The sequence below is a fragment of the Aythya marila genome (assembly GCF_965140915.1).
Source record: "Aythya marila genome assembly, chromosome: 9".
In the NCBI taxonomy this organism is placed as follows: domain Eukaryota; kingdom Metazoa; phylum Chordata; class Aves; order Anseriformes; family Anatidae; genus Aythya; species Aythya marila.
The window spans coordinates 4,949,047-4,975,640 of NC_139050.1; the positions used below are offsets into that span (position 1 = coordinate 4,949,047).

The following is a 26,594-nucleotide window of genomic DNA, read 5'->3' on the forward strand; positions in this document are numbered from 1 at the left end:
GGGTGAGAGGTGGTTGCCCATGGCTACTTTGGTTTCCAGGTGTAGGCTACGGTGGCAACGAGAAAGGGGAGGGATAGCATTGCCTTCTGGCTGTAACGCTTTAGTTCCAGTTTCACCGGGTCAGGACTGTGCTGTCCGAAGGGGGTGTAAGGAAACCTGAACCTATTTTATGGCAATTTGCGTGGAATGAAACTTCCCTTTACAATGTCCTGCTTCTACTGAAGACCGACTATAAACTTTGCATCTGGAAATTCGGGGTTCAGACCCAAGCTGAGGATATTTGAGAGCTTGAATGTTGGTTTAGGTCTCCAGCCTTTCAGATTATAGACAGGATTCTTGCCCCAAGATCTGGGTGCAGCTGGCTGGACATGGTTTGGCTCTTCTGTTTCCTTTCTACAAGCCAGATTGTACCAAAAGGCTCTTCAAGCCACTCAGTAACATTTTTCCATATGGTTTTCATGATGTTAAGCAGTTGGGCAAGAGCTCTGACACAGTATTCTCTGTTCATCCATGAGAGAAAATGGATGCTCTAAGGTCATCCCTGCTAAGAATATGATCATCACACAAATGTCGTTTTTTTAAATTCAGCACTACTCAGCTCAGAAATGGACCCACATTTGCAGAAATTAAGTATTTTGGAAAGAAAAAAGGAGGACATTTTCAAATGAAAATAGCAAAAATTAGCTCGTTTGTAAATGGCAGCAACTGTTGTACTAAGAGCCTAAGAAACATCCACCTCAGCTAGCACTGCCTGTGAAGAAAACGTTCCTAGACAGCCTCGCCTGCGGGTGCCAGGACGTTGTCTCAGTCAAGTTCCCCTCGCCGTGGCTGAGGCCAAGCTCCTCGCCACCTTCCTCATCTGCCTGCTGGCATTTTGCACAGGAGCAGGGGCTCTCCGCAGCCGTCCTGGTGGACACCAGGCCCCAGGAAACTCCACCTCAAGCACCAACAACTGCACAGCAGCGCTCAGGGGGCTGCCGCTGCTCAGGCTTATGCCAGGAGGTGTTTTTTTCATCCTGAAGAGTCCAAACTCCTGAGGGAAGAAATGTGGTTTACGACATACTTGTCCTGTTTCTTCAAGGCTGGACTGTGCTGTGCATGAAAAATTTTTTTTGGAAAACAGGCTCAGAAAGGATGACTTAACAAGTAAGTGTTGTACTCTGCCAGACCAATGGATTGCCTGCTTCTTTGGGATTGATGGTAGCGCCTTTTGGGTACTACTAGTGGAAATTCCCTCTTATGCTGTGTCGGCTGAGGAGCCTGGGGCTGTCAGTGTGGTAAGATTCACGTGTGTTTTTCCAGGACGAGACTTCTGTCTTGTCACGCTGTCACGCTCCACATGAGAAAAGCGAAACCCCAGCGATAGGTGTGGGGCCAACACCCCAGCCCCTCAGCACCCTCTGTGTTGGTGTTTGAGGGGGGGCTCGGGCACAGGGCACCAGCACAGCAGCGTGCGAGGGAAGGGTCTGAACCCCCCCCCCCTCCTCGTGGCTGCCAGGAGGGGGCACGGCGGTGCCACGGGACCACCTTTGGGACCCCCTTCCCCTCGCTGGGCACCACAAGGGACAAGAGCCGCCTCCACAGCCCCTTGCCCTTCTCCCCACAGCAAAAGGGGCTGCGGGGAGGGGCAGCAGAGGCGCCGCGGCCCAGCGGGGCGGAGCGGGGCCGGGGGCCGGGCGGGGCGGGCGGGCGGGGCGGGCCGCGGGCCCTATAAACGCCGGGCGCCGCCGCCGCCGCTCCGGCCGAGCGCTGCTGGGAGGGGGCGGCCGCGGGCTGGGAGCTGCGAGGGGAGGTGAGAGCCGGGGGGCGAGGAGGAGGAGGAGGAGGAAGGAGGGGGCTGCGCAGGGGGGGAGCGGGGCGCTGTGCGGGCTGCCCGGGGGCTGGCTGCTGTTTTTCCCGGTACCCGCTGCCCCGAGTTGCGCGGTGTGTGTGTGTGTGTGTTGGGGGGGTTGTTGTTATTTTAATTCCTCTGGGAGCAAAGAGTTTTCGGGCTTTTTTTCCTTGCTGGGTGTGTAAGAAGCGAGCCGAGCCCGGCTTGGGGCGCCGGGAGCCGCTCCGAGCGCCTCCAGCAGCGGCTGCATCCCTGCTCCATCCTCATCCTCCTCCTCCTCCCACCCAGGGCGCCCGGAGCCCGGCAGAGGAGCGTGGGACGAGGCTGTGCAGCCGCTGCGGTTTGGGGGCAGGGGGATGTAGGTTTTGTTTTTTTTTTTTTTGTCCGAGCAGGCTTTAGCCAGCGCCGGCGGCTCCCGATGGGTGCTGAGCCTGCCCGGGGCTGCCTTGGTGCTGCCCCAAATGTCCTCGCTTCTGGGGGGGTTTGCGGGGACTTTTTGTGGCTTGTGTGAATGCTGTTGTGTGCCGCGGCTCGCTGTCCTCACGCAGAAAAGCAGCCCCTGGCGACACCAGCGCGCCGGGCAGCAATGTGCAAGGAAAGTGCCAGGTTTCCCTTCTGAAACTCGGCAGCACCTACCTGTGGAGCAAGGGCCTCAGACAATGGTTTCTTTTCCCCGTTCCCGTGCCTGCACGTCGGTCTGAAACGTGGCTTAGTTTTCGTGGTTTTAATTGCATTCTTGGGCAACTTCCTGAAAGAGAAACCTGGTAGGCTGACTCTTGTGCGCTGCACTGAAAAATGACTTCCTCCTCTGCCTTGACTTTCTCTTGTGCAAGCATTCAGTTACGTCTCACCCCCTGGTCTTCCCAGGGATTCATTAGCAACCAATTTGCACAGACTGTTCGTAAGCCGCATGTAGGTGTAGCAGCCGCCCCGCTGTGTGCTTCGGAGCAGGGGAGAAGCTGCAGAGACGCAGGAGCGATGCGAAAAGCACTGCTGAGCCATCAGTGAGTCCCCAAAACGTGTGAGGGGAGCACCGCTGTGAGCAGAGAGGCAGGATGAGTGAGCAGAGGAGTTCAAATATGTGCAAGATGTGCTAGCTTGGAGTCCCGGCGTGTTGTGGTGTGTAAACCCGTGAGAACAGCGGCTGTTTGGCACAGGAGTAAACTTTGTGTAATGACTGCTGGTCCGCTGGGCCTTTAAAACTGTGGGCACGCTGTATGCCGGGCGATCCGGACACACATTTTGCCTGTGTGGTGAAGATGCTGAAAAGGTGCTTCTCTGGAAGCTGCTCTCGCTTGCGCTACCTGTGTCTGGGCGTTACAAAAACTCCTTCAGAGGGTGGCATCGTTACAGAGCAGTCTGTGTGTAGCTCTGGGTACCTCATGTAGGAGGTGGTATAAACTCATGTCGGTACCCAAAAAAAAAAAAAACAGGAATCTGTGGTGAATTTTGTCTAAAGGTGCACACAGAAGTGCTGAAGCTTCTGTTTGGAGTTGTCAGTGACAACAGGGAAACTAGCACGTCTTTGAGGCATGCAGAGACTTTCAGTGTGGGTCTCCGTTGTCAGTTCCCTTCCTAAAGCTCAGCAAGCACGCTGTTAGGCAGAAAACATGTCAAGTAGCGAAGCCAGTGTGTTGTACGAGGCACTTCTAGACTATAGCAGAGTGTATGCATATAGATGCATCAAAATACCTACCTCTCCTTACTGCTAGGAATTAAAATGGAGATGTATGTAAATTGCATACCTCTGCAGTAAGGGAACAGTCCAGAGGGAGCTGAAGCTACATTTCTGCTGCTTCAGAGGTGGTGCGTGCCGTGTCTGCTCAGCTTGTGCAGCCGGTCACGGCTTTTGATCCTTGCTAGGCAACTGCAGCGCTCGTGATTGAAGAAGCTGAGGCTTGCTGGAAGCTCTTCCTTGGAACCTCAGGTCAGGGTTGCCTGGACAGCTTGAATTGCTTAATCGCAAGAAGCATGCCTTTATGCCATTAGTTAGGGGGAAATCCAGCCTAATCGACAAAAGACTTCCAGTTAGTTGGCCTGTTAACTGGCTTCTGTTACTCTTTAGTGCCAAAGATTTTATATGTGGGAAGACAGGAAAAAGATTCATTAATCATCACTAATCTGTAAAGTGTTACTGGATACAGTCATCCTTGTGTGCCTCTGGGCATCCTCCCTGTCACCCGTGGCACTCTTACAGATCATGCTTTACAGCAAAGGTTTGCCAGCCTGGAAATACAGTGTCATTCAGAGTACCTCTGTTAATCATAAGCAACTTGTGAGTAAGTGGAGTGATTTAAGAACTGCCTGTTCTTTTTAGCTTTGGAGAGCAGGTAGCATGGCATGGCCTGTCCCCTACAATGAACTGTAAGGTTAACACTCTAAATTAGAGAGTTATGAAAATAAAGTTAACTTAAAGTGAATGGCTGGTGGGTGGCATGAAAATAGGAGAAAGCTGAATGTGTGCAACCAGGTACGTGTTCAGGTGAGCCCCCTCTGTGATGGCTAAAATGATGGTGTGGGAGGAGGCAAAGATGAAAATAAGTGATCGCATCCTGCAGCTACACGGATGTTTAGGGTGGTGTGCTATGGAAAGAAGCTGTCCTGTGCTCTGCTTCTTCATGTCTTAGTACCAACGTGGTTCACAGCTCAGCTGCGTGGATCCTTGTGCCAGCACACAGGGGAGGTGCTGCTGAAGTAGGAGCCAGTGACCGTGGACAGGAAGAGGATGGGACAAATCTAGTGATAATTCTAGTTTCAACCATAGTTTCTTGAGTTGTTTATTAAGGCCTTAAGATACTTAGATGCTACATGACATACTTTATCCTTTAGCGCCTCTTCATGAGCAGTGTCTGCAGAAACACAAGTCTTGGTCCTGTTTTACTGTAATTGTTGTGGTCCAGCGTTCACCTTTCATAGCCAGAAAGATGCTTTTGCTTATAGTTTTGGAATGAAACTGGGAGGTAACTCCTGCTGGTGTCTGGTAACTATGCCACACAGTGGTTTAAATATGAAAAGATACTCATCTTGTGAGGTGATCTCCTGAAGGTGGAGATCTCAGTCCTGCTGACCGTGCTCCACAGTGTGATGTAAACCATGTGCTCCTGTTCTCTTCTTCCCGGGCTTTAGAAACAGCAGCCGAAGGTTTAACTTCTTACTATCTTGTGATCATGAGAGCATCTATGGAGGGCATCAAGATCCATCACCAGCAAGTGCTGAACTGAAGACCCCAGCGCAAGGCTGTGCGTGTGCAGTGGCCGCAGCACGCAGGTACAAGCTGTCTGCCTGGGAGATACCTGGCAGTGGCAGACTGTCAGCTGGGCTTGTGAGTTATACAAGAGTCTACAGAAGCGTTCCTGGGATTTGTTGGTACATCTTAACCTCTTAGGTAGGCTGATGTGCAGGTAATAAGAACTTACGTTCATCAGCTATGTAGCTTTGACCAAGCTTTTTCTTCTTAAATGATTTTCTTATTTAACAGCTTGAACTTCTAGCACCTATTGCTGCAGAATGGCACCTTGTGCCATTTATTGATGGTTCTTGCTGGTCCTGAGACAGCTGTGTCATCTGATACAAACTGCAAGCTTCAGCTGGCCAAAGGTTGTGTTTTCATATTTTTCCTCTGTTTTTTTTTTTAGTAGGAGGGATTTTTTTCATTGGCTCTGACATGTTAAAGGTACAAAACCAGGAGCAGAACTAACTTTAGCTTTATATCTTCCATTCAGCTTCCTAAAGGATGTGAAGTAAGGAGCTATCTACGTACAAGCTGGTGGCTTTGTCTTCTAGCTACATGTCTCCGTCTTACTGTAGACCTTCATGCTGGAGAAGTAGTTTGCATTGCTTTCTCAGCAGCGAAGCAAGCTCGAGGCCTCCAGCTGCTCTGGCAGCTCAGCTTAAGAGGCTGCTTGTCCTAGCTAATTGCCTACTTCCTCTGCTGAGGTTTGTCATCTGCGTTACAGAAATAGCGATGGGCTGCGTGGAGGCTTCTCAGCTAGCGCAGCTCACAGCCCAGCCTACGAGCTCCAATCTGAACTGAATCAGATGGCTTAATATACTAGGTCATGATCTCTTCTTGCAAGACTCTTGTACATAGTTCATATTCAGTTCTTTTTTTTTTTCCTATGGAAATTCAGGTCTTGCCTTCCCAGAAACCTGTGGTAAGCCAGTGGGATTAATCAGGAATGAGGTCAGATTAATGAAAAGAGCATGTTTTCTCAAACATAAGTCTTCTGAATAGCTTTTAATTCTCTTATTAACTGGTTAACGTCAGTCTTCTCGCAGATGACTGCGGAGGGCACAGCTGGGGCTCCCAGCACAATGGCTCATTCCTGACTCCCTACTAGATGGGACTCCTGCCTCCCTACAGCACCAGTGCTTTCTGGCATTTGTAGTTGGCTGGTTTCCCTTCTAAAGCTTGTGGGAGGGAGGGAAGATGAATATAAGTAAACCTATGTGCTGCAAAAAAAAAAAAAAAAAGGTAAATATCCCTAAGGTAACTAAGGCTATGATAACTTTAAGCTAGCTTTGGAAGGTCTGAGAAATGGCGAATAGAAACTTGTATCTGATGCTTCCATGAGCTTAAGTCTGAGTCAGTGAAGCTGTCCTAGATTTAAGAAGTCGAGCTGGTTTTAATCTTGAATTTTAAGAGCTTTTATCCTTGGTTAAATTACATCTTTAGAATTATACTTATCTAGTATTTCAGTTTGGAACAGGGTATCTAAATTAACTTGGAAATAGGAAGTTCATGAACATTGTACAATATGATTAATAAATAAAAGGCTAGTCTCCTATCGCCGTGTTGCAACAGCAAGCACTGTAAATGGTTAGAACAGTGTTCCTGATCTCTCAGTGTTCTGCTGGAAGTCTCATGGCAGTGTTCCCTAGACACAAATGCCTCGCTTTTGAGGTCTTGGATATCGGCCTGTGTAAGTACAAGATCTTTTAAAAGTTCTCATGATGAATAGTGAACGCTGGAGTTGTTCCAATTTACTTTTATGGTGAAATAAGTCTATCAAATACAAATGTGTAAGTTCATAAAACTGCTAAGAGTTATTGCCATTTTTCCTCCTCTTGTAGGAGGAAAAAAATAGGTAGAAACTTTAATATTAATAAATACCTGTGTTTTTTTTTTTCTTTTTCTTTTAAAGACCAATTGAAAAGACAGGCTTTCAGTCTTCCACCATTTGGGCATCTTTATTGTGCTCATGCTTCATCTAGATGTCACGTGGCTGATAGATCCTGCCATATCTATTAATTTTTAATTTATTTTCTTAATAAGTTGTGTTGTAAAGCTAGACTGAACTGTAGGTTGTGGAATGATAGGAACTGGGCTTGGTAGCATGCTTTTTTAATTGGAAAAATATTTCTTCTGTAAACTAAACCTAAAACATGTAGAATCTGAAGGCAACTTCTTGTTTATTCTGGTATATAACAACTCTCGAGCCACGTCAAAGCTCTAATGAAATTTTAGTGCAGCACAGGGCTTGTCGCTGGCCAGCAGGAGAAAATTGTCCTGGGGGTGGGGGGAAGGAACAACTTTCCTTTTGCTCTGCAGGTGTGTGGAGGCGTGAGAGTCCTGATGTCAGAGGAGCCCTGTAGCAAGTGGAAATGAGTAAGGGTACTTGTTTCCCTTTCATGCTCTTCAAGGAGGAAAAGGAGGTCAAATACTCTAGCAGAGGTAGGGGTTAACATCAAGGTGGTGGTGAAGAAACAGAGTTGGTAACACCAGCCATTGTCAGTCCCACACCTTGAGGAGTTATTTCATAAATCTGTACTTACACAGCCCATTATCTAAAAGTTAATATCCTGTACCTCATTACTGGGATCTTACAGTCCCGTAGGCTTGTCTTTGGTTCTTAATGAGCTTGTGCTTGCATAGCAAGTCTTATTAATGCACAGTGGAAGTGGGGGCTGTGGTTCCACAAAGCTTTTTCTTCTACAGAAACTCAAAGGGGAACCTGGGTTTTGAACTTGTTGCTAAGTTTCAGGCAAATACTTCATCACTGAGCCATCAGTCCCCCTACAGGGGTAAATCCAGAGCAATGTGGTGCAGTCTCCCGGCCTTGTTGTGAAACAGTGTGTTGCATCTTCTTTGGAAAACGGGTTCTGCAGCATTAGTCGTGATGGGCTGGCTGTCCCATGCTGTTTCTTTATGGTAAAATAACCGTGTTGCATAAAGAACTGAAGATCAATAAAGTAACTTCTTTAATAAAGGGATGCCAGTAAATTAAAAACATAATTCTCCTTAATCCTACTGATACTGTTAGAGGTCGTGGAGATGCTTCTTTAAGCACAGGAGTAAGTAACGCATACAAACCCTTAACAGGGGTGCTGAGTCTCCCATAATGAGTGCTGCTGAAGTCTGACACTGGTGGTAGCACTGCAAGTTCCCCCGATCACCTCTGTAAGCCGCCTGCTGTGTGGCACGAGCGAAGGGTTTGCTTCGTGAAGCGGAGTGTAAGCTGGCTCTTTCAGTTGTGCATGGGATGGAAGTAAAAGCAACTCCTCCGTGAATGCCTACTTGTGTGCTCGAAGTCGTGCAGTGTAGCTGTAGGCTGGTTCCAGCTGAACGGTGAAAACTAAAGCTATGTCTGTTCAGTTGTACTGCGCCACGCGAAGTGTGGGCTTTGTAAGCCTCTGTGATGGAAATGCTGTCAGAAAATGAGCCTGGCTTATGGACTGCTGGAGACATCAGCTCCGGGCCTGCAGAAAGCCTGAAGTAAAGTCTGTCCTCTGTGCTGAACTGAAACTCCCAACAAGTGGTGGTCAGGGTTCTTCGTAAAGAGCCATTAAAATCTTTCTGTGCATGTGGGAACTCTGCTTGGACAAAGAGATGGTTCCTATCTGGGGCCAGCCAGTTTTACAAGTTGGAGCTCCACTGGGAAATTCCCCCTTGGCAGGGGAGGCTGGTTGGATAAAGCTGGGAGGGAGCCATTCCAGATGGAGACAGGCCATCTTGAAACAAACACAAGCAGATGAATGAACTGGGAGAATTAGAAATCGCAGAGAAAGGATTAAGCTTGGAAGAGGAGAGCCTCAGATCCAGTGCTGCACTCCGTGCCTTTGTGCAAGGCTGACTGCAGTGCCGGGAGTCAGACCAGCATCTTAACGTGCAAAATGTCTGCTGAAACAAAAACCCTTCCAGCTTATCTGTGTGCAAAGCATGTTTGTCATGGTTTTGGCATTAATTTACTCCTCTTCAGAGCAATGCAAGTACTAAACTGTTGAAAAATGTTTAAAACTTGACCATCCTTTCAGTATAATGCTCTTCATGTATTAAACCTTTCAGGTATTGAGTAACAGAAATCTGTTTTGTTGTGTTACTCCTCCGTGTGACCTGGCATGCTGATACACTCTGTGTTTTCATACATTAAGTAGCACTGGAAAGAGCTCAGACAAAAGGAGAGAGCCAGCACTGAGGAATATCAGGAAACCTGGAGGAAGGCAACATCTCAGAGCTCTGGCTTGGCTTGTCTGTTGTGCTCCATGGAGCACACACCACTGCTCCTGAACCTGGGCTTGCCCACATTCAGGATGTGGGTCCTGCTGCTCGGAGTCCAAAAGCACGTAGGGAAGTAGCTGAAGGCTTTGGAATATAAGAGGCTTAGGCAGAGGAGTTGCAAACCTCTGTGAGGGGGAGAGGAAAAGCTCACCAGCAGGCTTGAGTTTCTTAGCATGTTGCCAAGAGTGCATCTTCTGAAAAAACAAGATCCAGCATGTGACCTTCCCACTGCAACCAGAGAGGTCTCATTGCTTTAGAGAAACAATTGCTGTGTGCTCAGCCAGCTCTTTAAAAGGCTGTTAACAAGTTTGGTTAAGTATTTATTCAGTCCTGCTGTAGAGAGTTGGTTAAATGCCTCAAGTGAAGCACTTTCTTTGAGCTTACATGTCAGCTGAAATAAGACTTTTTAAATTAGTAGCACAGATGGCACTGACAAGGAGACATCTCAGACTGAGATGCCCCCAAATCTTTGGCCCAGGCAGAATTTCTCTGGGCACCCAGGGGCTCGCTCTGAGCTATTTGGGACTTAATAAGTGAGACCTGCAATGTTGCAAGACTGCTGTTTGGGTTTACTTTACCTTTAGCTGTGCTTGCTGCTGAAGCCCAGTGTCTAAATGTCCTTGTGCCTGATGAGTCTTTAAAGAAATGGCAGAAAAGGGATCCTTGTGGGTGCTACCTTATTGCTGCCGAAGAGATGGTTCAAAGTGAATGCTTTGAGCTGTCTCATAGGATTCTAACACACTGTTGTACTTAGTGCAGTAGGTATAGATATGTGGAAATCTAAGAAAGTGAGTTAAGAAATAATGCACTTAAAATGTTCTTCAGGCTCTTTGGGGTAGGACTTCTCCAGCTCAGGACTTGAGCTAAAAAATTCCAGATTTAAAACTTATTTTTCCCCCTCTAACTTTGAACCAAACTAACTTCTCCTGTTCTTATTGGGAAACAGTGCAACAGCCCAGTCTGGCTCTGAAGGTGAAGTCCTCCATAGCCTAATCCCTTTCCTGTGGGAGGATCTCCATGCTCGGTAGCCTTTCACGCCTGGGGCTGATGACAGCTCCTCCCAGCTCCATCAGATGTTTTCCTGTACCCAGCTCACACAGCCGGTGTTAATGTGCCTCTGCTTTTGTACCAAGCGTTCTGCAGGTGCAGGCTGGAGGCGCGGTGTCCTCTTTGACGTAAATGCTTCCATAATAACTTCAGCCAAAAACGTAAGCCATACATTATGTGGGTGATCTGAGTCGTTGAGCACAGTGAGAGCTGAGTGCGCTGCCCGGTGTGTGTGAGGGTTGGTGTTGGTAACACCGGCTGGAGGCCGAGGTCATTTGGAGATTGGTAGCCTGGAGACACTTCATCTGTCATGAAATAATACAAAGCTACCAGTGCAAGTGGGACGCGTCGTGGTGTTCCTCTTCCTTCCTGAGAGCTGTCTACCTGACCGGGCCATTCGGCTAAAACCATGCAGCATCTTCAGCCAGGCTTTGCGGTCAGATGCAGGCAGCAATGCCCAGTTCAGCGTGGTGAGTGGGAGTCGGGGTGGTGCTGTGCTGCTCCGTAAGGCAGAGGGGACGATGAAGGTCTTGGTGAGCTTGCCACAGACTGAGGATCTCTCATACAGCTCGGTGCATGACGCAGTCATCTGCTTTGTTTGAAAACCTGAGCATCAGGGTTAAGAACCGGATCTGCATGAGGAATGAAATTTACTATTCTCTAGGATACGTTTTGTTGGGGCACTGTCAATACTTCTGTTGGCTTCCATTTACAAGCGTAACCAGTGGGATGCTTTCCTTCCTTTAAGTGCCCAATCTAAAAATTGGGTGGACTGCCTTGAAGAGGGATTTTTGTTGTAGTCCAGCATCTTTTACAAGCTCACATTCATGTCAGTGAATATGTCTGTACACTCTGCTAGTTTTGTTTAAAAGTAAAATATACATTTACAAGGCTCACAGACAAAGAAATGACTACCTTAAATTTCTGTTTGTCTTTCTGAAGCCTCAGGTTCAAATTTAACTATTGTTGAGTTTTTCACTTCAGTTATGAAAGCTTGTTGAAAGCTTGTTGGTATTCTGTGTAGCAGGTCAACTGTTTTCCATCCTACACATCCTACATCCTTTTTAGATTTTTTTCCTCCTTGCACTGTGATTAAGCTGTTTCTTTCAGGATATGCAAATGCACTTCTTGTTACTGAACTGCATAAAAGTTGAATATACTGCAATCCACGCTAGGAGCATTAATATATGAATGCTGCTTCTGCTCCAAGATGAAATTAGCTCCTCAGCTAGCTCTTTGGGTTATGCAGTGGGCATGGCAGGTCCAAACATGGACTGCTCAGTAACTATCTCTGAAAAGTGGTTTTACTTTTTCCCTGTGCTCAGAATACTGCAGACCTTGCTTTCATTTATTTAGTAGGTGTCTGCTGGAGATTGGGCTCTGAAATAGAGACCAGCCCTTCCCAATGGCATAGCGGGAGGGAGAGGTTGGGCAAGCGTGGTGGTTTCTGGGGAAACCAGGCGCAGGAGGCCATCGCTTTCTCACTTGGAAGAATAAAAACCAGAATCCTGCAGCAGTGGCCTTGGGAGCAGAGTCATGTTACTCTGACAAGGCTCCCCACGTGTCACGGGGAAATGCACAGCTGCTGGGAGCTGTCACCAGAGAAATAAAAAAAATAGCTATGGGACTCAATACATTGTGGTAGCTTAAAGGGAAAGGAAAAATATCTGCCTTCAATTAGGCTTGTGCAGATGCAGCACATGAGTGATGATAAATCACAGCTTTCTTAGTTTCATAGACGTGTCACCCTGCTCTCTCCCTCGTAATATGCTCTGGGCATTGTAAGGTGCCACAGGTAGGTGTGCTCCCAAGGGCCAGCTCCCTCCTGGTTTGCCAGCTGGATCAGGTGGAGCTGCTGCTATCAAAGGCAAGCTCAAAAGCTTGGATTGTGTGCTCTGTGCAGTGCTGGGGCTCCATCGCTGCGTGGGACAGGCGGCATTGCACCAGCATTAACTGTTTGCTTGGTTGTGAGTACATCTACTAAGAAGCTCTAGTATCGTTTTCTTGTTTGCTTTTGCCAACGTCCTACATAAAGGTAGAAGTCTGACTAATACTGGAATCAATTTTTTTTTTTGTATTTACCACTTGGGCTTCCTGGTAGGTTTTGGTGGCTTGCTGGCTGTCTCTTTTCTGTCTTCTGAGTGGCAAGCTCAGAGGTGATGCTTCCTGCAAGGCAGCTCTGCCTGGGAGAGGGAGGCAGCCTCCTCTCTAAGAGCGAAACTGGAGATTTCACATGGTTTGTATATATTCGTATCCAAGAACTCTATGAAGAATATCTTTTACCATTAAAAAGGAAAGTACAGAGTCGTTTTCCTTGTCAAGCTGCCAGTGCTGCCCATGATGGGTTCCTACAGCAGCCAGCCGTGAGGCTCAGGACACACCTGGGAGGTGACCCATCGGCTTTCTTCCTGCACGTCTGATCCGTCACCTTTAGCTCAGTTGTTGCAATAGGGTCAAGGCCAGCTGAGTTTTCAGAGTAGGTTTGTGTGCTGCCAGGTGGTGCTGGTATGGAAGGAACTGCTCTTCAGGGACTCCAGAAGTGCTCGGGGGATAGAGGAGGATTAAAAAAGTCTGCTAGGGAAGGCTGTTTAATAGCAGGCAGGCTGTTGACCTGTACAGGACAGCCTTTTCACTTCTGACATAACCTGGATCAGTTGACAGGTGCCCTGCTAACAGTGATACATCCCATTTATCCCTAGCTGGCTGGGGGAGAGATGTTGTGTCTCTGCTCCTTCATGGTCAGCGTTCGGTTCAGTGCTGCAACAGCAAGCTGGAGGAGGCTCGTTGCGCCTCCTGAAATGGCAAAGAAAGTGGAAATGCTGTGTTTGTTGCTTCCAAGTCTTAGCACAGTCAAAGTACGTGCTATTAAAAGATGATTAAATGAATCTATAGAAACACCAGCTGGCTTTCTGGTAACCAAGTGCTCCAGCGTGGTCTGAACTCGCAGCGTAGGTAGGCTGTGTGATGGCAGAGCTCCTCGGTGCCTCGTGCCCTTCCTTGCGAGTGGGAGGCAGGCTGCTGAGGCGCTGTCAGCTGAGATGCTCGCTGCTCAACACCGAGTCCCCACTGGCCTCCAGCTCCGGGGTGGTTTAAGCCAGAAGAGTGAGCGTGTACTGGTGATCAGAAGGCTCAAGTGGAGGAGAGGCCTATTTTTAGGTGTTGCCTGTGGTATGCAAATGGCTCGTTAATCAGCTGTGTGCTTTCTGCAGCCTGTTCAGCCCTCTGTGAGCTGGGCTGCTCGTTGACTCATCGGTGTGTCTGCAAGGCTAACACCAAAGTGCTCAGCTGAGGAACCGGCTCCCTTCTTGGGCTGAAAATGGAAGCCCGTACTGGAACGGTGAAACTTTAAAGTCTTTGAAATGTAGCTCAGCTCCTGAAGGCTGAGTGGGAGGGCCTGACTTCATGGAAAAGGTTATTGCATGGCTATTCCTTTAAGTGCCTGCTTGCCCTAACAAAAAGGGGATTGAATACACGTCCACGAGGAGGAAATAGAGCCTAGTAGGTAAATATTACACAGTGTTCAGGATTTGGGCTTGGTTCTCTAATCAGCTGCTGAGAGGTCCTGAACAAATTGTTGCTGCTGCTTGTGCCCCAGTTTCTATGGTGTCGTGGGGGTAACAGTGCTGACCTGTGCTAAGCCTTGGGATCTGTGGGTGAAGAATGGCCCCACTCTGAATGCAAACTTCCTTCTGCCCCCACGAGCTGCTTGATTTTCTTACGCAGATAAGTAAAGGCTAAAATCCAAACTGAACCCCGTGTTTTACAGTCTACGTCTTCCTCCTGTTACCCATCATGAAAAATGCCAATTATGCAGCTAACTTTTGTTATTCTAGGCAGGTGTAAATTCCCACAACAGAAGGCCTGTTTGCATACGTACACGTGCTGCTTCTATTAACTGCAGAAAATGATCTATGAAATGTTCTAGTGCAGTGTATCTCCACGGGCGAGGACCATACCACACTCCTCAGCACTAACTTATCCTCAGGCTCAGTTTATCTGCAACGCAGAGCTGACAGAGTTTGGTAGGGGGGCGGCAGCGGGTGTGAAAGAATGAAAAATGATGTACCCACAAAAGCTGACTTAACTTTTCCCCTCTTGTTTTCTTACAGGTTATTCCACACCAGAAATCATGAACTGGCACTTCCCACTTCTCTTTCTTCTCGGGACTTTAATATCCGTGTGTTCCCAGTTCAGCTTTTATCCTCTGGAGGAACTTAGCTCCGATGTTGGAATCCAGGTCTTCAATCAGATAGTGAAAGCCAAGCCTCAGGACAATGTGGTAGTTTCTCCTCATGGGATTGCATCTGTTCTGGGGGTGTTGCAGCTGGGTGCTGATGGCAAGACAAAGAAGCAGCTGACAACAATGATGAGATACAGTGTAAATGGTCAGTGATTCCTAAGGTTCTCTGGGTGTGGTTTGTGTTGTGGTGTTGGTTGTGTGTGTTGGAATCATGCTGTTTTGAGGCAGTTTTAAAAGTCTGGGAGATTGCATCATAAATATATTAACTTTGTTACTGAAGCAAGAAGTGGACATGTTTGAAGTTAATTGGCAACTCAAGTATGGACATCTACATATTGTTGAACTGGCTCATTAGCAGCTTTGTTAATGATTTCTTGGCCCTGGCCAGAACTGCCCTCGTACTTGCAAAGTGGTCTCCCAGAACCCTGTAAATGGAGGTCCAGCGCCAGCCCTGTGCAGGAAAGCTGCACTACCCTGTTCAGGCTGTATTAAACAACCCTGCATCTATGACTTCTGAGACAACAGGGCAATAGATGACTTCTCACTGTGGTGTTAAAACCAATGCAAATTCTAACCATACAAATGATTCTTTGACTTTATTCTTCAGCTTTGTTCACTCATGTTTCTGCTGTCAGGATCCCTAAGTCTGTGGTTCTTGTAGTGCCTTCTTGAAACAGATGTTTCTGCTTGCCTGTTCCTGACACTGCATGCATGCGTGTTTATATTCCTCTGCCAATCTCTGCCCCTCTAGGGGGTGTAGGCTGAAGGTTCTTGCTGCTTTACTTTGCATGCTGAGTATTTTTGTGAGTATTTGCCAGCAAGACTTAACATCTTAGTGCCGGCACTCTGCCTTCCTTCCAGGCATAGGAAGTACTCCAAAAGGTAAGTGCGTTTTTAAATCTTGAGCAGCATTGTTATATAACATGTCTTGTCTTCATTTGCTTTGCTGTTTTGGTTTAAAGTACAGCAAATTGATTTGTCAGTTTAAGATCTAAATGTTTTAGAGTTCCAATCATGGGATAACCAACTTTAGGAACATTTGAATGCTCAAATTTTATGAGTACTTACAAAAATTTTGAAGCATTATATCAACTGGTTTTATTTGGCTTGCACACTTCCTAATTCTCTCTGAGACAGAGGTTCTCAAACTTCTCCGAAGGTAGCCAGTACCTTGCTACAGAGGCTTGTTATGGGATGCTACCTGTCTCTTTGCACAGACTTCCTCTGCTCTTGTTCAAGATTGCCTTGCAGTCTTACAGTCCTTTGGCAAATATGGCAACTGCTTTGGAAAGGTAATAGTTGGAAAGTATTTAATTTATCTTTAGCTGTCTTTTAATGCAATTTAGCAGCTGGAAGCAAGGAGGAGAGCCAGCATCATGAGACCAGCCAGCTCTCCCCGGACCACCACCAAGTGCTCCGTGGACCACCAGTGGTCCACAGAATACAGTTTGAGAACCTCTGTTATGGTATGTTCTCCAAAAGAATTTGCCCATAATATTGGAGAGTGAACATATACAACTTCACACAAACGGTACTGCTAAAGCATTCATGATATAAACAGCAAAGCCATCTGAGGCTTTTTCTTATACGCAGCTAAGAGAATAACCCGACTAATTCGCTCCCTTCGTAGCTCTTCTCTGAAGTTTGTCTACATAGGGAAGTAGTCTGGAATTGTTCCTGCCTAAATTCTATTGGGAAACACAAGGAGCCTGTTAATAACTGCCATAAAAACAGCCACCCAAGGATCCTATCCAACATGAAGGCTGATCGTTATGTTTCTTGGCTGGCAATAGCTTCCCTGTGTAGACAAGCGCTTACTCATAAGCTATAACATCAGGGAGAACTGGGTATGATGAACATGACAGTTCTTCCGTGCTGCCATATGCATCCTCTCACACGCAGTGATAGAGATAGCAAGCACTCCGTATGAGCTGCACTAAGATCCTAAAGGTCTTGACTGTAAGCACTGGAACTTACGCTGCTTTTCTTTTTTCTTTAAAGGCAAGCTCCTGTGCTGAGGGATTAACACTTGCTTGTAGCAAATTTAGTTTCCTTAAAGACTATGTCCTTTGAACCCTGTATAGAAATTTTGTCATCTTCCTTTATTCTCTAGTAAATGGAGAGGGAGAATGGTGAGAAAACAACGCTTTTTGCTCTGAGGTTTAAAACTACCTGCATAATTCTGTAATCATGTTGGCTCTGAGTGATCAGGCTGAGTTGTCAGCTTCTTCCGTCACTGTCACATAGCTGACAGGTTATATGGGTTTATATACCGTGCCTTACATTTTAGAGTAGTCTCTTCTGGGGAAGAGCGGGTGGTAATTCCATGCTGAGACTTGAATCCCAATATTTATCCTCAGCATCGTCAATAGCATTCTGTGCAGACCACTAGGTGGGGAGCAGACATCACAGTGAAAATAATGTATGTGCTGGAAAATGGTAGTCTCTTCCAGATGAGAGATCAGATACGGGTATTTTGGAAGCCCCTTCAGAATGTCTGCTTTGGTCTTTACACCAGCACTTAGTCTGAGATTTTGTGTCGTTAATAGTTGCATGTAAGGTAACTGTTTTGTTTGTCATTTTATTCTAAATTAAACTTGCTGTTCTTTCCGACTAGGAGTTGGTAAAGCGTTAAAGAAGATAAACAGGCTCATAGTCTCAAAAAAGAATAAAGACATTGTTACAATTGCTAATGCAGTATTTGCAAAGAGTGGCTTTAAAATGGAAGTGCCTTTTGTTACAAGGAACAAAGAGGTGTTTCAGTGCAGCGTCAAGAGCGTGGACTTCGAGGACCCAAATGCAGCGTGTGATTCCATCAACCAGTGGGTGAAAAATGAAACAAGGGGTGAGTATCAGTGAGTGTGTTCAGTGCGTGAGCATGGCATCTCAGACCTCTCAGCTGTGGTTGGAAATACTGGAGAAAGATTAGGGAGGGAGAAAAAGCTTTGCCTTGTAGTTGAATACTGTCCTTAAGCTGTCGTGTGTAATGCTTTGAGTCTGTGGGCTGGTCATCTGCAGTCCCACTACTCTAGCAGATGTGTCTGCCTAGTGGCCTCTACAGGGGTGGGTGTCTATGTGTGCATGTGTGTATGTGAGCCCATCTGTTTATTATTTATCCATGCATTTAGGGAGCTTCTGCTGCTCCCTGCCTTCATTCAACCTGCAAGAAATCCAAACAGTGTTCTCTTGGAGTTAGGTGTTGCCAGACGTGCTTGCAAAGCAACTCAGAAGCAGGTAACTCAGAAAGTCAGACTTCTAAAAAGCTTTAGAGCAGTTCAGCCTTTGCAGTTAGTACCCTAAATCTTTGCAAGGTATGTGTCAGTGTTGTTTAGTAGAGTCATGTTTAGTAGAAGACTTTTAGTTAACATTGCCTTGATGGAATTCCTCGTGGTTCAAGCTTGTTGCCATCTAGTTGTCAAGCTTAGATATGTTGAAATGTCATATTTTGCAACATAGTCTGGAACTACAGAACTAGAACCATGTTTAGTATCTCAGAGTTAAATCCATTGCCTCCTGGATGTGAGGAGTGTTGCTAATGATGTTGGATGTGACATCTGTGGAGCAAGGCTGTCAAATTCTTTCTCTACTGTGCCACCAGCTTTGCGTAGCAGTGTTATAAGCAGGGTGTGAAAGGGGGAAGTGCTTTAGCTGAAACTCTTACCAAGTTTACCTGCTTAGTTTAAATCTTAGATCTGATCACATGCTGAAAAGCGTAATGCTGTTAGCTATAACATCGGTCTATTGACTACCTACATATGTTTGCTTTCTAAGTATCCCTTGCTTTTTGACAAAGAAAAGAATGCAGTCATTGCTTGCATGAATCTCAAATGAATGGTTGGTGCGTTCACAGATCAAAAGGCTTAAAGGAGTAAGTGCTTCAGTTTCTTTGTGAACAACTGACTAGTGCTAACACAGCGCGTACTCAGTCTTTCTTTGTTTCTTTAGGTATGATCGATCAAGTTGTAGCTCCAGATGATGTTGATGGGTTGACCAGACTGGTTCTAGTAAATGCCGTGTATTTCAAGGGCTTATGGAAATCACGATTTCGACCTGAAAATACAAAGAAACGTCCATTTTATGGAGCTGATGGGAAGACCTACCAAGTTCCCATGCTGTCCCAATTATCTATCTTCCGTTGTGGTAAGCTCAGTAACCCTCACTACCACTAAATACCCAAGAAGGGTTGTAAAACTTTGCTTCTTTCCTTCAAACCAAAGAGTTTGCTGTATATGTGGTGTTCAATAGTATTGTTTACTGTGGCTGATTCTGGAGGCTTTGAGTTACGAAAGCATCTTGTACTGGTGAGGTATAGGGGAAGTTGCTGTTAAAGGTATTTAACAGTTGCTTAAGGTCGAGCAGTCTAACAAAGTACTTGTCTTATCCTGTTGTCTTCAGAAAGAAAAATGTGAAGTACTGAAGTTGAAAACTTTGCATGTTGCCTAAACCTTGCAGTAGGGAGATTTTTTTTTTTTTAAGGGATGAGAATGAAGGAGACCTGCCAACAGAAACAGAAGCTTGAGGTTTATCTGGTGATGAGCTGTATGTAAAAGACTAGGGTAGAATTAGTCTGTGTTTCACTGGGTAGTAAAGAAATGGGGCTTGTACAATCAACGGTTCGGGGGGAGCCAGCAGAGTACAGGGTTAGTATGTTGGCTGTATTGCTCAAGGTGCGAAGCTGCTTTTCAAATTCAAATGGAGTCACAAGAGAGAAGTAGCTCAGCAGGTTTGGCCTGACTTCTGAGATGCTCAGAGCTGACATGCAGCTTGATACAGCTAACAGTGTACTTCAGAGTTTCAGCTCTGTAAATGTGTGGGGATTTTTAATGATCAGAAATTAAGGCTGTGATGAAAGAACATCTTCCGTCGTGTCCTTCTCAGAAGAGAGCAGTGCTCTCTGGAACTTGCTTCCTTATGGGCTACTGATAGTATGAGGAATAGGTCTGGAAATATAACTGTCGATAAATCCAAAAGAGCAGACAAAAAGGACCCACTGATAATACTTTTGAATACCTAATTTTACTGTCAGTAGTGCTCTGCTAATACTAGCTGATTTGTGTTAAAGTAAACAGCTGTAACTTCATCTTAAAACCACACGTGTTAGAGAATGTCTAACTTCAGATAGCTGCTTCAAGTGTGATTTGGGGGAAATGGGGAAGCTTACTGTGTTGTATGCTCTATCTGTGGACTTTGAAGGAAGTTCATAACTAAAGACAGGCTTTAGCAAGCCTATCTTCAAAGTTTTTCATTATTCTCTTGATGCTGGTTTAAAAAAAAGCTTCATTACGTTGGTATAAATTCAGATTAGAAACATCACTAGGTTAGAAAAGAGCAGGAGAAGTACTCCTTCGTTAAAACTTGTTTTAGGTTGGGCATCTTTGGATATCCTAACAAAGAACTTCTATCCTTTGGGTCTTTAAGAGTTTTAAGATCCATTTTCAAATTTCATGAACAACTTAAGCATTGTTTGTAACCAAGTGATGGGATCTAAGATGTATCAGTGGTAAGGATTGCAGTATACAGCAGAGTAGGAAACTGGTATTCCTCTGTTGGAGAGGTTACCATTTGTCACTTCCTCGTAGTGACTTCTGCAACCATTATTTTGATCCAGAGGTCACAGTCTGAGTACCATAATAAAAGGAAATAAACTACAAAACTTGACACAATTCTTGCCTAATAAGTGCAAAGCTACTGGTTTTCAAGCAATACAAATTCAGCCAAGGCATTGTCCTGGCAACAAGATTCAATTTCTGATGAAGACTTCAATTTTCAGTTTGGGCTGACAAGTGCAGACTCAAATGAAGAAAGGGGAAAGATGATAAAATCCTATTGCTATCCAAAAACTTTGCCAGAAACCCTGTCTGTAGTTCAAGTTTTCACTTGAAACTCCTGTAGAAAGCCACATGCCAAAAATCCCACAGCAACCAACGGGAACTTGGAAAAGAGGGTTGCCTAAACAGTCTTCCCAGCACTTGCTCTAACTCAGAGGTGTTGCTATCTCATTCCTTCTTACCTACTTGGCCTTCTCTGTTACCTCAAAGTGGCTGTTCTCCACTACCTTGAAGGATCTTGTTATGAAGCAGTCTTATTAAGCAAGTAAATCAAGTAAATGCAACTGACTACTTCAAACAGGAGCCATTTTAATCATTCTTGGAAGAAAGAGCTTTTCAAAAGATCTCATCAATTTAGAAAGATAATGTGCTGTTTTTTTTTTTTTTTTTTGCTTTTTGCTTCTCAGTGCTCAGTCAAATCTGTTTGATCTTGGTTGCAGTAAATCTGAGCTGATTCATGGACCTGGTGACTTCTAGCATAGCTGGCTTTCCAGTCTGGGCTGATGAGGCTTGTCTGGGGAAAAAAAAAAATAAAACCTGAATAGGTATCATATGCTTCACAGTATCGTCCCAGTTGTGCTTTTTGTCAAACCAGCATCCATAGAGATGCCATGCCACTTCCTTGAAGAGATGCCTAGCTGGGAGCTAGGCAGTCTGTGACTCTAGAATCAGCTTTAAGGTGTGGGGACAAGCTTTCTTAGACTCTTATAGCAGTAGGTATCTGAAGATAAAATAGAGATTTAAGGCTGTAGGAATTAGATCTCATTATCTGTGCTCTTTTTTTAGGCACTACAAGTACTCCAAATGAGCTGTGGTATAATATAATTGAATTGCCATACCATGGAGAAATGATAAGTATGTTAATTGCTCTGCCTACGGAAAGCACAACACCACTCTCTGCTATCATTCCCCACATCAGCACAAAGACAATAGGAAGCTGGATGACAACCATGGTAGCAAAAAGAGTGCAGGTTATTTTACCCAAGTAAGTACTCGTATCACTCATTGCTCCTTCAAGGAATGTTTGGGAGGAAGTATACGTATAACTCCTGATACAGGAGAGACATAGCACTTAACGGTAACTTTTCTGCATAATTCTGATATATTCTTTTTTGCTTATTCCAATTAGATTTACAGCAGTAGCGGAAACGGACTTAAAGGACCCTCTGAAAGCACTTGGTATTACAGATATGTTTGACGAGTCAAAGGCAAATTTTGCAAAAATAACAAGTAAGTTATTTTTCTGAATCCATTGTTGTCTTTATTCATGGTTTCTGGCACCGAATGAAGTGCTGTTTTACCAATGCAGTTGTCTGTTCTGTCTTGGGTAAGTGTTACCATGACACTGAAGCAAAGTTCTGTCTTGTACCCAGCCGAGCATGGCTTCTTGCTTCTATTGAGTACTGCGTGTCTTTTCTTTTGCCTTGTATCACAGCAGTAAATCACGTTGATGAGCTTTTCAAATTAAGATTTGATCTTACAAACCAAGGCTCTTAAGCACTGCCTAAAATCATGGAAAGACTTACAACAGTACTTTAGACCATAATTGAAGATGCAACTGCATTAGTATTTAGCTTTCCCCAAAGTATGTATTTAATATTAAATTTAAAACTTAATTTTTCATAAACTGTAGGAAAGGAATGGACTAAATGTCTAGCTTAAGCAACTGGACCAAATAAGAGCTCCAAATATCAGTATCTGAAAATGGTGTGTAGACACTTTTAAAGCCATGAGCTTGAAATGTCATCTTATCTCTGTTTTCTGCTTCCATCAAACTTCTAAGCTTCTACAGAGATGTAACAAAGAAGTTTGTCTTGTGCTTGCTTACCTTAACTGGAAAAACAAATTCCTGTTTTAATGAAAGCGAGGTGTCTTGTTAAGTGCTTTCTGCCTCTCAACAATGAGATAAGTGTGAATGTAACTTAAATTCAGATAAAGAAATGACTGCAGGGAAAAAACACTTTCTAACAGACCATAAAACAATAGAGGCTAGTAGTTGGGGAGGAGTGAGGAGTAAGATAGCTTATTCTCTATTTTTTGTAATTATAGACTTAGTGACTGCATTCAGTAGTGTTCTTAACAGCACTGAGATTTCAGCAGGATTATAGCACCTCTTAATAGTTATGCTAGCATAGCTGCTAGCTACAAGATACTTCAGGATTTTACTGCTAGTTTTATTGGAAATACTGTTCTTATTGTTTTTTGTGTGTTTTTTTGTTTTTTTGTTTTTCTTTTCAGGAACAGAAGGTCTTCATGTATCTCATGTTCTGCAGAAAACAAAAATTGAAGTTAGTGAAGATGGAACCAAAGCTTCTGCAGCAACAAGTAAGCATCTATACTGATAACTAGCAGACTGGAAAACTGCATTAAAAGGCTATGCCACTAAGCAAAGACAGAGCACTTCCTGCAATGGTCTCCAAGTAGACTTACTTAAATATAAACTGATTTGATTTTGTATTATGTAGTTTCTTTGGAATATCAACTTGCTGATATTGATCAGAGCATTGGTGTCCTCTAGGAAGTAAAAACAGGTTTACCTTATTCTGGAAAACTTCTTTCTAATAGTTAACACTTTGGTCACTGGTATAAAGTTCCTGGCTATCCAGGTGGCGAAGAGTAAGCTGCTATATCCTTTGTAGATCCTTTGTGTATGATAACCCAAGACTTCCTTCCAGCCTTTTGTGGGCCTTGTGTGTTTTTTTTTCCCTATGCTTCCTGTAGGCATAAAATGTGACTTATGCTTCTTTAAATGTCTAAGCTGGAAGACTTCAGCTGTTTATTTCTGCCTGTATAAACTCCTAGTATACACAAGGAAACTGCACTTTAATAGAATATATGCTGTTTTATGTTACATGCTTTGTCTAACTTCAAATCTTATCTCTCTTTGCAAGCTGCAATTTTAATAGCCAGGTCATCTCCTCCTTGGTTCATAGTAGACAGGCCATTTGTATTCTTCATCCGGCACAATCCTACAGGTAAGCAGTACTTGCATGTATTTTTCCTTGGAAGTTAAATATGAGCTATGCAACAGACAAAAGAATTCCCAGCTGGGAAAAGTCTGGAGCTACTCAATAGCTGTTGCTTGGGGGTGGGGTTGTGGGGGTTGAGTGGTAATAAAGAACAATTGGAAGTATAACTACAAGTATATTTCTGCCTTTAACAAGAGATTATCTTTAGAATACAGCTCAGCACAGGGAAGAGTATTGGCTGCGAAGCTAGAAAACTGACATGGCAAGTTCATGGGTACAAAAGAATACCATCTTTAATGGTCCTAGTTTCCTGGTGTAGAGAGAAAATAGCTCTACTGCTGATAGTGAATTAGTGAATTGGCCCAGCTTTCTGATGGACTGTAAAATTAGTGCAAGGACCAAGGATAGAAACAGGGACTTCAGGGACCTGGGTTGCTTGCCTGGCCTGCCATCAACAGCTGTGAGTGTCCAAATAGAAGTGGTCATGGTGTTTTGCAGCGTGAGTTGACTCTTAGAGCAGAGCCGAGCTGGTTACTTTCAGTAGCATGTGAACTTCTTGCAGTGCCATGTGGATGATAGATATGCTAGCTACTGGGCAACGAGATACAGCTGCCAGCACTGGCAGCAGTCCTCAGCCCAAGGCTCCTTAGAGCATCAGAAGAACCGTGTGTCTGGAAATGAGAGCCAGCCACCTATCCAAACATACGCTTCTCTGCTGTCTACTCAGAGATAACAAACTGGGGGGAGGATAGACAAGACTGTGATGAGGTGGCTCAACCATGTTCTGTGGACTCTTATGCTTTCATGGAAAAGTTTAACTCTGTGTGCAGGCTGTGGTAATCCTAGTTTTCGTTTCATTCCCTCAGGTACAATCTTGTTTATGGGACAAATAAACAAACCTTGAATGTGGAAAAGACTTTCTTCGAGAAGTAAACAGACTCATATGACACACCCATGTTCTGTTAAATATTTTGTACACTACTCTTTGACTTCACTCAAGAACTAGTTTTAACCACTGACTAGGTTTTGAAACAGGAGTCGATGTAGTTCTGGCTTTGTGGGGAAAAATACGGATTGAAAACTACAGTATTTCTTCAAAATGTCTAAAAGATTCTCTAAACTACTGAATGGTTACCTATGCTAACAAACTTTTGAGCTTTTTCTGTATCTACTAAGAATTTTATGTACGGCTTTCGTGAGAGGATTTTAACAAAGAATGACAAGCGTTTCTATTAATGTTGGTTTCTTCTTGTGTGTGGAAAAGGTTTAATTTTGTAGATACCCCCATCAAGATTACTTTTGGTTGTTGACTATCTTGATACCTGGGTATTCTTGGTAGAAATAGATTAAAAGTTCTAGCAGTTTTTATTTTATATAGTGCATGTATCACTGAGAGTTTTAAAACTAATGTGGTGTTAGATACACATCGCATTGTCCTGTCTTATTGTAATGTAAACTTGTCATTGCTAGTATACACTTTCTATTGGATTTAAATTTTATATTTGTTTTTGTACAAAGGAAAAAAATAAAAATGCATTATGAACAGTCACTGTTGTGGATTGTGGATGTACTGTAAGGCATTTGGGTCCGGATCCCTCTGAAGTGCTTATTTGAAACTTCCTTCTGAACTGAAAGAAATAGAAATAGAAAGAAATCCTTTTTTTTTTTTTTTGTACCACTTTTTTTTTTTTTATGGCCTGCTATTGATTACTCTTTCTGCCTAAGTCATTCTTTTGTGGTTGAATTATCCATGGGTTCAGCATCTGAAGAGCTAACTCCTTGTATTTACCAAGTCCAAGTTACTACTAAAACTGCCACGTGAGGACACCACTGCTCTTCTGGGGCCTTTTCTCCTGCTTCCTATGAGGTAGGTTTTATGTACACTTGCATACCTTCAGTGCTGTGCAAGATTTGCACGAGTGCAAAACTCTTCACAAGAAGCAGTAAATTACTTTGGCTTGTCACAGATGGTTCTTTGTGTGAAAGCATGTTGTACTGCTGCTGTGGCAACCTAGGGATTTGGATGGAAAGGCAAATTATTGATATTAGCTGTTTCTCTTAAGGGCTCTTTCACAGTAAAAAGAGGCTGGCTGATGGTAGTCTGTGGGGAGAAATTCCTGCAGTGTTTCACAGGCTCGGTACTGGTTTAAGCAGATGACTTCTGTATATTTCCACAAGCTGGACAGCCAATGAGTTGATTGACCTTGACAGGTAAGGACATACCAGGTGAAATGAACAAGCTTCTAGCAGAAGATACCTGACTATGTTATGGTGGCCAGGGATAACCTGACACAAAAAGCAGGATGAGATCTCATAATATACTGCCATAGGAAAAGCATGCATACCTACTTAAGAACAAGGGAGAAAGGACTGAAAAAGCAGCTCTATAAGGAGAGTATCTGCTATCTTTTTTTGATTATGGCAAACATAAAAAATCTTACTTGCTAGCTGTTTTTTTTATGGGTTGTATTAGGTGACTATCAGATAATCCCCATACAACAGGAGAAAAGTGTTCTTGTTGCATGCTTTCTTGTGGTGGCAGTGCATGCTCACAACTGTCTCCTGCACTCAGCTCCAAAGAGGTAACAGAAAAAGCTAATATGATCTAGTTGTCTTCCCATCTTGTTGAAGAGGTGAACCATGCTAAAGATTTTGATGTTGAGTAGGACAATTCTCCCAGCTAGCTTGCTTTCAATTCCTTATAGTCCCATAGAGGTAAGAAGCAGAAGTAATAACAAAAGTTTAGTACTACGTAAAAAACTTTAGTACTGCATAATACTGCCATTCTCATTGGTTTGTTTTATGTCTAGCTCAGTATTGTTTCTCCTGCAAAAATTGAGAAAAATTGCCTTGAACTACATAGCTAAGACCTGCGATTCAAAAAGAATGGTGTGTCTTCCCAGAGCGAGAAAAGGCTGCTGGTGTGCAATGTACCTTTTTAGCATTGTGGAGCAGTGGGATTGTACTTCAGAACAGCAGAACTGCTGTTCTGGTATTGAAGTAAAATTCTGAGAGAATTTTCCAGTTGCTTCTATTTGATATTTCTGGTGAGAATTCAACTACTAAGGGGTTGGCACTCAAACTGAACTCCCATAGTGCTTACACACATAAGCAGTGTGTGTGTTCTGTGCAGCAGGCAGGCTTGGGATATAGATTTGGGCAAGAAGCAAATGCAATGACT

General features: G+C 44.4%; 1 protein-coding gene across 3 annotated transcripts; it reads left to right on the forward strand.

The window, feature by feature from the left end:
- The first annotated feature begins 1,738 nt into the window (after window positions 1–1,738).
- SERPINE2 (serpin family E member 2) lies at window positions 1,739–24,962 on the forward strand. Of its 3 annotated transcripts, none has more exons than XM_082766710.1 (10): window positions 1,739–1,792; window positions 14,486–14,761; window positions 15,963–16,082; window positions 17,234–17,461; window positions 18,562–18,756; window positions 21,231–21,429; window positions 21,574–21,674; window positions 22,683–22,769; window positions 23,336–23,419; window positions 24,280–24,962. In XM_082766710.1, the coding sequence occupies exons 2-10, from the start codon at window positions 14,506–14,508 to the stop codon at window positions 24,315–24,317; spliced, it is 1,308 nt and encodes a 435-aa protein (XP_082622836.1). In that variant the 5' UTR covers window positions 1,739–1,792; window positions 14,486–14,505; the 3' UTR covers window positions 24,318–24,962. The 3 variants fall into 3 exon arrangements, with proteins under 3 accessions (XP_082622836.1, XP_082622837.1, XP_082622838.1); XM_082766711.1 differs by having other exon boundaries at window positions 15,966–16,082; XM_082766712.1 differs by lacking the exon at window positions 15,963–16,082.
- Window positions 24,963–26,594: the final 1,632 nt, after the last annotated feature.